General features: G+C 37.4%; 1 protein-coding gene across 1 annotated transcript; it reads right to left on the bottom strand.

The window, feature by feature from the left end:
- LOC144666588 (putative G-protein coupled receptor 19) lies at positions 1-1,098 on the bottom strand. Its single transcript, XM_078527995.1, has one exon. The coding sequence runs from the start codon at positions 1,096-1,098 to the stop codon at positions 1-3; it is 1,098 nt and encodes a 365-aa protein (XP_078384121.1).
- Positions 1,099-11,133: the final 10,035 nt, after the last annotated feature.

The following is an 11,133-nucleotide window of genomic DNA, read 5'->3' as shown; positions in this document are numbered from 1 at the left end:
TCAAGGGTTTCCTTGTGGTTGCATCTCTACACCTACTACCCCTGCCGGAATGGCCTGGTTATGAGTAAAGAATCTCAACATGAACTTTCTCTTCAAAAAGGTGCGGAAATCTTTCATTTGCACAAGGTGTATTGCTACGTTGATAGCACCGTTTGAGAGAGCCATTATGACACTCACAGTGCGGATGACGTGGTCTGTTTCAAAATCCATCTTTGGCTGAGCTACCATGTGGTAGATAACATAAGCAACGTACAAAAGATAAGGAGTAACAAATGCAAAAGTAAGAACAACAACAGTATATATACTACGGATCCTAGCAACCCTTACCGCTGACCTGATACCATTATCTCGCTGAACATCGATGGTTCTCCTTGCTCTTGTCCACAAAGTTATGATAAGAGATATATTTAGTTTAATTAGAATACAACTTGGTATTATGTATTGCAAAAAAGTGAAAGTTACAAAGATAATCCTGAACATAAAATATTGATTATTGGGTCTGCAAAGCACCGTGTAATGTGTATCGTTTATATCATATCTTAACCCTTCGTGTGTGGCGGCAGGAAATAAAGCAACCAGAAACCCTGCTAACCAAGCAAACAACACTATTCTTTTGACAGTAGAATGACTAAACGTGCGAGGAACTTGACGAGTTGAAAAATATTTCCCAAAGCTTATTACCAGCAGGTTGTTAATGGTGATACAAGGAAACAGGATGACCAAATACCGTCCAATTTTACAAGCCCAGCCTCTTTGCATTACATCAAGATACAATTGGAGGCTCACATATGGAAGTGAAATTATACTTGATAGGACATCTGAAATGGCTAAACTCTTAATGTAGAAATTAAAGTTCATTAAAAATGAACATGTCCTCATAAACGACTTCGCCCTTTCCTTGGTCTTCAGAAAGAGTAGTATGAGGACATTTCCCACAAAGGCTATTATCCCAATGGCAACCAGTGACAACAACAGTGCGAGCTTGGTCGATGGCTTAATTGGTCTAAAGACGTAGATTTTACCAAAAAAGTCTGTTCCGTTGTTAAGCACAGAGGTGTTGTCTGCGTGAAGGCTGGACATCACATTGAATATATTCATTCCTGCCCTTTTCCTGAACAGAGGAAATCTAAGCCGGGACAAAAATGAACAAATTAACGAGAACTAGTGGAATGTGTCACAGATATGCAATAATAAGACGGCTGACAGTGCATGTAATATTCACTGAATAAAATGTTATGTTTATTAAAGACGTCAATATCAGTTAAGATATGAACACCACGGGGACAATTAAATGGCCGCATTTACCGTTTCGATTCTTAAAACTTTAAGATTTACTCATCTCTTATTTTTTAGAGTAACAGTTTTTCATTAATTATTTTACTTGTTGTAATTAGTACGAATGTATACTTTGCTCATCAGAGTTTGCCCTTTGTATTTTAAAATTTTGAATGTGAAAATTCAGTTTCATATGTGTAAAGTGAGAAGCACAGCATTAAAAATCACTACAAAGCGAGGTTAGAATTCGAAAAAAAAAATAACTAAAAGAAATGTTAAAATAGCGAAACGTCATGAAATGTCAAAGCACCATTTGTACTTCAGTGGAAATCAGAATAAATACATGATATTCAGTGAAAGAAATCGTGCTTTTTCTATGTAATGAAATAAAGAAATAGCCTTTCTTGAAACCTAGATATTAATTATTTTGCTATTGGTTTTCTTCTTTAATTTCCAACCGGTATTTTTTCTCTTGCTCAGAATTTCTGCAGGCGAAAAAAGTAACGATGCTGCAGTTAAAGTACACAAACGAGGAAGGAATTGCGTCGCTGCCAGGCCTCTCGACACGTGTCCTGTCGTATCGCATTTGAATTATACGAAAAATGAATCAAAAGAAGGGTGTTCTCTGTTGAACAGTTACTTGCATGCCGAAGTTTTTAACTCAAGCAATTCTGCGCTTAAATACTAGTTGAATAATACCTACAGACCTTGATAGTAAATGATATCCAGCTAGATCTTTCTCTTTTGTGACATGGATGTGGTTATCCACGACTGAAGAATATGTGCTACTGATGTCTCCTTTCTACCTAAAGTGAATATCGGTGCTTGTTAGTTATCGGGTGGTTGTAACACGCCAATCAATAATATAATTTAAGTCACTGCAAGGTTGATTTACAAGTAGTGTTACGAAATTCAGTTTGCATTTAGTAAATATATGTATCAATAGTTGTAATCAGTCCTAGGTTTAACAACTTTTTTCGGTTTTCAAATTCACACTGTTGCCGAACTAACTCCATGGCAACGTTAGGAAATTAAATCAAATTTGCCTAAGAAAAGTTAATTGCTTGCTCTTTTCAAATCTTGAATGAAGGACTTTTGCGTAAAATTGTGTTAAAAAACATCTAAAACATGTTTAAAGAAATATTTCTAATGAAAGATATTTCGCGCAACAACCCAAAAAATTATTGATATATTCCCTTTCCCCTGATTTTCTCTATCCGTATTCCCTATGTCTTTTGCAATGGAAACACCTTGTGTGGTTACGAGATTTTTATTTAATGTTAGTCTCCAAGCAAACGAAAATTCTATTCGCGGACTTTTACTCTAATAATTAAAGACTAAGAATTTTAGTATGCCTGCCAAAGTACACCATTTGTAAATATATTTTAAAACAATTAAAACTTCTAATCTACTAATGGTACTTACTGTGGAATACTGCGCGATCAAATGTTTTCCTTTTGCCAAGAAATAAACCAGAAATGAGACACTGTATAGGACAACTGAGTTTATCAAGCTTTTTAGTTTCCACTGAAAAAAGATCAGTTAAAAGAGAGTAGATAAGTTAAAAAGCTAAATTTCAAAAAAACAGCGTTCGCAGATATTCTTGAAAATCCATTAATTAAGCAAATTGATAAACTTGGAAAACAATTGCTCAATTTTGTGAAGTATTTCACACAAATATGCCATAATACTTCGATATTAATTAATGTAAGTTGATACTAGCTTTTGAGTCGAATTTTCACCGTAAGCAAAATGTCGTAAATAAATAAAATATATTTCCCCTTAGTAATTTGATATCCGCACATATAATGGGCTAAAATAGTAAGGAAAAGGGAAAAAAACAAGATAAAATAAACAGCCTCTTTTTATAGTTTGATACCTTCTATAGATTTATAAATACTTTAATTTCTAAGTGTAAATCGATGTTCAAAACGGTTACAAATTTTCCGGGACCGTACCTAGCGGGGGGAGGGGGAGGGGAATGGTTGGTAGGGGGCAGTTGCCCCCTCCAGGAAAACTTTAAAACTAATAAACTAAAGAAAAAAAAAAAGAAAACTATATTAAAAAAAAAAAAAAAAAAAAAAAAAAAAAAACAGTTGCCCCGCCAGGAAAACTTGCTCCCGCACACAAGAAAGATAGCTGTGCGGCCTTTTCTCTACTTGATTATATTGTTATTTTTACAGTTGCTATTTTCAAAGTACAATTTTGCCTACCTGTATGTACCTCAGCTGGCGTTTTCTTTAAAGTAGATAAGTTTCTCTGGCTGACTATAATTGCCCCCAAATATCATTTGTTTTACTCCGCGAACAAGCTTCTACTTATGCATGTACATTCCCATTAAGCTAGCTTTCACTGATGGCAACCTGTTTACGATTTTTTGTATTTGGTGACGAGATTAAAACTTGTTAAATAGATGTTCGTCGTTTCTTTTAAGCATTAACCAGCTGTAACCGTTTTCCGTGCAATCACCGAAAACAAGGCTACTTTTAAAATATTGTTGCTGAAATGGCTCAGCGACTCGCCAGTGAATTTATATCGGATTTGCATAATATGTGGTTTTGGAAGGTAAGTTTTCATAACGAGTAATGTAGATTTTTATTCGTGGCTCGGAGACTCGACGGCTCTTCAGTGGGTTTAATGCTTTGTAGTACGAGCAAGGTATATTGTTCGCGGCTACTCAGTGAACTCCTTTTTCAACAACTACCGAAAACGTACAGGGCCACTTATAATGAAACTACTTAGCGAATTCCCAGTGAAATTAAGTCGGATGTATATATGTGATTTTGGAAGGAATAAACTTTAGTAAAACGTTTATAAAAAAGGATCGACTTTTTTTCGTGGCTGTGGTCAAAAGGTATATTTTTAATTCGAGTATCGGCGGCTCGAAGGCTCTTCAATGGATTAAGAAAAGAAAGATATATTTTTTACGACTTGACGGCTTTTCAGAGGTCTTAACACTTTGTAGAACGAGAAAGGTGTTTTATTTTTATTTTTGCTTGGCATGGCGGCTTCACAATGGGCAGTCATTCTTGCTATGACGAGAAAGGTATATTTTCCGGGGATCCGCAGCTCTTCAGTGAACTCCCCACTTTGTAAAACGAGAAAAGTGTATTTTTTTCCTCAGTTCCGTTTTCGTTAAAATTGGCGAGTACAGAACGTTTGAAAGCATAAAACTCTAAATTTCTATTAATATTTTTCTTATACGGTTTCTATCGCTATTACACGAAACAAATTTTATTCTGTAAACCCTAATTGCATATAAACCGAGTGCTAGTAACAAACACAAAAACAGTGACAGGAGAAAGCTTGGAAATATAAACCGTGGATTACTAAGTTTTAATGCAATGCAAGTTTGAAATAAATTACATTAAAAATTAGTGGCCCTTTGTCGACAAACGAAAGCGATTGATTTGATAGATGTGGGATTGTGAAAATAGTAGATATTTTATAACAACAAGTTCAAGCTGCGATCTGCTTAATGCTTTCTTGGAGACAATCGATGGAAATAGTTTTGCCTCGTGTAACAACATTTTGGTTTTAATTTTTCTTAGTAGTCAAACTCAAGCTTCGTGTTTTATATAATGTTAACAAAAAAGAGAGGAAAAGTTTGAATGTAAGTGATTTAAACGCTATCGACCTAGGCGATAACGAAATGGCCCTGGCCTCTTCCCCACGGTCGAAGGCAATTACTGAGAAAATAATTCTAATAATTCCCCAACAATTTTTCTCCAAAAATCGTGATAAAGTATCTTGTGATCTTACACAGTATAAGACGGAGGTAATTTTCAAAGGTTACATGCTAAAAAGATTATCAGTAAAGTTGGCCGATATTCTGTCGCATTTCTACTGTATTTTATCATAAATAGAATATATTTCCGTTGATTTGAAAGATATATATCCTGACATTTATTGCTGTTAACCTTGCGCGAGTAAAAGAGCAAATGTGATGTCCTTTTATTGGGAAATAGTAGGGAAAAGAAAAGCAATTGGGAAAGGAAAACGCTTTCTTTCCAGTGGCTTGATACTTTCTATTTTAATTAGAAATAAATCAAATGGTACTCAAACTGCTGGGTTCAAATCAACATCGAAAGTGGTACTCAAACTGCTGGGTTCAAATTAACATCGAAAGTGGTCACAATTTCCCAAAGATTTAACCGTGCGGTTTGTTTTTCTCTACTTGATTGTTGTTTTTGTAGTCATTTTCGAAGTGCAATTTTGCCTACCTGTCAACCTCGGCCAGACCTTTCTCCAAAGGGATTTCTTCTCCACGATGTTGTTTGCGTCTAAAAATGGCTCGATTTTCCAAGTGATGAGTTTGGTCTGACTCGATTCGACCTTCTGTGTAGTTTTCTTCAGAACTTAAAAATATTTATACAATGCTGGAAAAGCTTTGTATTCACTAAAGAACTGATTGTATCTGGATGTATCATAAAAGATTTAAAGGAAAAATATATTCAAGTGTCATTCGCATATTTGACCATTAAGGTCAGTTAAAAGCCAAGAAACTAAATGATTTCCCATTTTCAAGTTTACTTCCATTCACTAGCACTTCAAAAGGAACAACTACTCTTCCCTTAACACTGTTATTGGGTTGAGGTACTTGAAAATAGGTAGCGAGGAGGAAAGTGAAGCGATGACGAGTTTTTAAATGGGACAATGTTTCGGAGAATAAACAATTTAAGCAGTGGAGACAAATATAATTGCGAATTATATGTGAATAATAAACGAAATTTATAGTAAATATGATATGGAATATCATTTCATTGGACTATTAACTCGAGGAGAGAAATAGATATACCGTATAAAACGTAAATGCTTGTTTTCATTCGTCGGAGATAATCGAAGTGCCTCTGATGATTTTGAAGAGCTTACATAGTGTAAAGGATATTTCTTGTTAAATACGTGATTAAAAAATTGTCAGAACTTTTAAGGGAGAGGTGAAAACTGAACTCTTACGTAGAATATATAAAAGCCGGAAAGCCAGATCTGCTAATTAAGTTATTTGTTGCCGACAAATCCAAACATTGCAACATGACGGTTTCTTACGATTGATTATCACTGGTTTAAATTCTATTACAAAAAATAAAAAGGGAGTGATCACATTTTCTCCCTATGTCCAGTGAGACAAGTGTCACATTTTTTTCTAATGGGGTCGTACGACACGCAATACCAACGAAAAAATTTTGATTTTTTTTTTTTATTTGTTGTACTTTAAGGGTAGTAGAAATCTGCTAGGTTACTCTCGATAACAAGAAAAAAATGCAAACTCGTTTCATTTTGTCCTTACTTCACGATCTTTAAAGATTTGTCTTTATTTTTTCGACGTTTTTGCTTGTTTCGCCCCGTGTGTCGGCAATCTCGTCCACCATGGCCTCCGCCCCTCTGGTCCCCCGCTCGCCGGGTGCTCGCGCGTGCGGTCCCCGCTCCTCTCTCGCGGCCGCGCCCGGGCTCCTCCTCCCCGGCCCTCCTCTCTCTCCTCCCCCGGCGGGGCCCTCCCCGTCTCCGCTCCGGGTGTTCGGGCCATGCGTCCTCGCGTCCTCCCCTCCATTTTCCTCTCCGCGTCGTGGGGCGCCGGCGCGCGCCGCTTCCCACTCCCCCTGCAGGCCCCCCCGCCCCTCTCCGGCTGCCCCGCGACGCCCGGCTGCCTCCCGGTGGTGCCCTGGTCGGCTCCGGTCTCTCTCCCGTCGATTCTCGGGGATTAATCAATGCAATGATACTAACTTATTTTTAAGGATGAACAGAATGCTTAAGCTGGGCCTTCAAGAAATACCTGGTGTGGTTACTGAGATGGAATTTATTTATGGTTTTCGAGAAATTAACAAAAAACGTAAAACGAAAATAGTGGTTTAAGCTCATTGAATGTACAAAAACTATGCGTAAAATTGGCAACGTTCTAGATATTCCTACTAAATCAATTTTCAATGCTATGAATCAAAATAAACTTAGAATAATCGCTTTAACGAATTTTCTTCCGGCAACATAAACTTTGGATGACAATTGAACGGGAGCTAACGGCGATATTAGTCCGGTCCTGTGGGGAGGGGACGGCTGTCATGGCTATTAGTCCGGCAATATGGTGAAATGATTGTGCGATTTTTGTTAAAAGCACCAAATTTTGCACAGTGATAGTAACCGACGAGGTGATCAATTTCAGATTTCAGGCCCATCCGGAATTCTGCCAGGGGGGACATCTTTTGGACCCAGGGGGTGGGGGTATCGGGTGGGCAACAATTGGGCTTTATGGCAAAATTTACTGCATCCCTTGAGTAAGAAGCACCAAATTTGGCACAGTGATAGTATTTGATGAGCTGATCGATTTCAGATATAGGCCCATCCGCAATTCTGTCAGGGGGGACATCTTTTGGACCCAGGGGGTGGGGGTGGGCGACATTTGGGCTTTATGGCAAAATTTACTGCATCCTTTGAGTAAGAAGCACCAAATTTGGCACAGTGATAGTATTTGATGAGCTGATCAATTTCAGATAAAGGCCCATCCACAATTCTTCGGGTCTGACTCGGGTGGGGTGGCACATTTGCTTGGCTTACTCATCCTTTGAGTAGAAGCACCAATTGGCACAGTGATGATTGATAGCTGATCATTTCAGATATAGTCCTATCTAGAATTCTGACAGGGGGGCCACCTTTTGGACCCAGGGGGTGGGGGGTAGCATTGAAGCTTTATGGCAAAATTTACTGCATCGTTTTAGTACGAAGTACCAAATTTCGCACAGTGATAGCACTCGATAAGCTGATCAATTTCAGATATAGTCCCATCCAGAATTCTGACAGGGGGGCCATCTTTTGGACCCAGGGGGTGGGAAGGTAGCATTGGAGCTTTATGGCAAAAATTAATGCATCCTTTTAGTACGAAGTACCAAATTTCGCAGAGTGATAGCACTCGATAAGCTGATCGATTTCAGCTGAGGGCTCATTCGACATTTTTCCAGAGGGAGACACTTTTTGACCCAGGGAAAGGTAGTTGGTAGCATTTGCACTTTATGGTAGAATTACTGAACCCTTTTGGTTAAAACAAAAATACACTATTATAGTGTATGATGAGTTGATCAATTTCAGATCTGAGTTTCCTATATCCAGAATTCTTTCAGAGTTGTCTTTTTTGGACCAATGGGGAGCTGGTGGTTTCCGTTTGAGTTTTTACACTGCCGAGCCTTTGAGTTCGCACCATTTTTTCCACGATTAGAGAATTAGATGAGATGATCATTATACCTATGGGCCAATCCAAAATGCTTTTCCGGGGTATTTTTTCGGCCTAGGGGGGGATCAATGGTATCCCTTTTGAGCTTTATCGTGGAATTGTTGCCCCCTTTAAGTTGATATATTTGACACAACTATAGTATTTGTTGAGCTTGATTGTTCAATTTCAGCAATGGGTATTTCTGGTATGCTTTCAGGGTTACGTATGTTTTGGTCTGAAAAAAGATTTAAGAAGCTGTCTTTCCTGAAAACCACCCACTCAAATTCGGTTAAAAAAAATAATTTTACCTTAAACTCTGGCAACTAGTACTGAAAGAGCCAATAAATATTTTGCCCCTTCGGGCCCGCCGCAACATCTGGAAAATTAGAAAAATAGGCATTTTTCGGGCCACTGTCAAATATTTCTTTCGCTTCGAACAGTTGACATTTTTTTGTATTAATATGTTTATAAACATTTCTAGTTTTCTAAGAAAGTAGCAAGTTTTCAATTTCTCTGGAAATGCGAAATCAAGGATATACTGACCATTTCTGATCGGCATCGAACGAAGGTTGAAAAATGACCTTGATTTGGAAGCGTATATTTCAATTACCTAGCCGATAACTCCACTCTGCACAGCCGAAAAGTGTAGTCCTTTATCGGCTAAAATATGCAAAATCCCATGTAAGTTTTCCGTATTTCAAAAAATATGACCGTTTGTATCAGCACATGTGTGAGTAATAACGACGATATAAGCGGCAATGTCGTTATGCCATGTGAGTTTCTACTTACTTATTCGTGTTCTACCTGATGCTGCGCAGGTAGTGCCTTTGCGCTTCTTCTGGATGCTGAGGTTTACGGCTGGATAATTCAGGGAAGACTCGTGACGTTTCTTTCCCAAGAGTTGTAAGAGTTTTGTGCAATAATATATAGCAAAGAACTGTTTTCTTACTCTGAAGGCAATGCAATCCACTGATCTGAAGTATATAAATCAGAGATATTTAAGTCCATTGTTCTAATCACGAACTTGTTAAAGTTTTGGTTGTCATGATCACAGTCCGGTGCATACAGAAGTAGACTAGTGTCTGTCTCAAGTTCATGACAACACAAGGATAAGCTTCGTACATATGTGGATGTTAACATCCACACATGTAAGAAATTGGCTAAGCGCGGTGCACTTGTTTTGCCTCTTGCGGTTCTGTGCAGAAAGAAGAACTCTCGAAGGTTTCCTTTAATAACATATGATAACCTCACATAGCTCATGTGAGTTTCTCTTTCGTTTGGATGGAGAGGGTCTCCGCACCTGGGATCAGAAACAGGGTAGGAATTCAATTGTTGAGAGAATTCATTACGTGACACAGGTCACGCAATGAGGAACTCAATTGATATTTTTACTCTTTTTTTTTCTTTCTTCGCCTCTATATACTGTGTATAGGAATAGGACGAGAACGGAATCAAAACCGTTTAAAATTGATTTCTTTTGTGCAAATCATAGCTTCTAAATTGAAATAAAGCGGACCAGATTTTTCAGAGGAGGACGTCTGTAAAAATAAGCATTATTGTTTTTCTTTGTTCGTGAGCGGGCGGTATTCTACAAATCCTACGATCTGATTGGTTCCGGGAGCGGGCGGTTTTCTTCCATCCGGCCCGCTCACAGCGGGCGGTATCCGTTGCGAGATGAATTGTCAAGTGAATCTTCCGCGCGAAATCATTTTGCAGGGTTGCACAAACGATCAATTAATAAAAGCATAGTTTATCTCATTAAGTATACAGTTTCTTACAAATCAGATATTGAATTAATATTTCTATTAATTTTTATTTTAGTGAAAGATTATCGCTTAAAAAATTAACAACGTAGCATCTTAAAATTGCCTAATGAAACGTAAGGCAACTTGGTTAAATTATATCAATACTTTAAATCATATTTTTTTAGGAGCTGAAAGTTCTGACTTGGCAAATTCATTATTAAAGACACTGTTAGTTTAAAACAATAATTTTTAAAACAGGTTATTTATACGTGTGAAATGAAATCTTATCGCCTTTTAGCTCGTCCTTTATTATTATAAGAGCGGAAATAATAAGGAAGAAATTGCTCCGCACCCACGCACGATCTTTTGGGTCGTATTTGCTTTATTAGGAAATGGAAGAGAGCGCTTATAGTCTAGCAGTATTTCGTCTTATTCTCGTCTTATGTCTATATTTTAAAAAAAGTAATACTTAAGAATAAAACTGATATAAATGTTTTCCCAACCCCTGTCAAATAAAATAAGCACTTATGTTTAAATACATTTTTTTCCATGCGTGTCTTTGATTTGTATTTTAGGTTAGAGGAAAAACAATGCTGCCATTCTAAATCAAAGTTTTAAAATCAAAGACAAAATTCTGTGAGCCATATAAACGGTTGCATTTACGAGTTCGCTCATAATAAAGACCATTGGGTTTGAAAGGTACTTTACATCGGTTTTAATTTGATCAATTAATTCCGATTATTCAAAACAGCTGCTTTGAAAATTGTCTGTCCTTACAAAGGAATCATTTGTATAAATTAATGCTATTGTGCTATAAGGGCGGAATTAATCAACGCTTTCTTGTTTCTATTTTCGTGTCCAGAGCAGTAAATCAGCTGTGCAAGTAAATGGTGATATTTTTTCAGCTTTGAGATAATC

The sequence above is a fragment of the Oculina patagonica genome, chromosome 9 (assembly GCF_052425735.1).
Source record: "Oculina patagonica isolate OP01 chromosome 9, crgOcupat, whole genome shotgun sequence".
NCBI classification, from domain to species: domain Eukaryota; kingdom Metazoa; phylum Cnidaria; class Anthozoa; order Scleractinia; family Oculinidae; genus Oculina; species Oculina patagonica.
The sequence above is the reverse complement of the archived record's forward strand: the minus strand, read 5'-3'. Positions and strand labels throughout refer to the sequence as shown.

Bases quoted from the DNA above. Each gene is read 5' to 3' on its own strand.
- LOC144666588 (XM_078527995.1), bottom strand. From the start codon at position 1,098: ATGAATATATTCAATGTGATGTCCAGCCTTCACGCAGACAACACCTCT.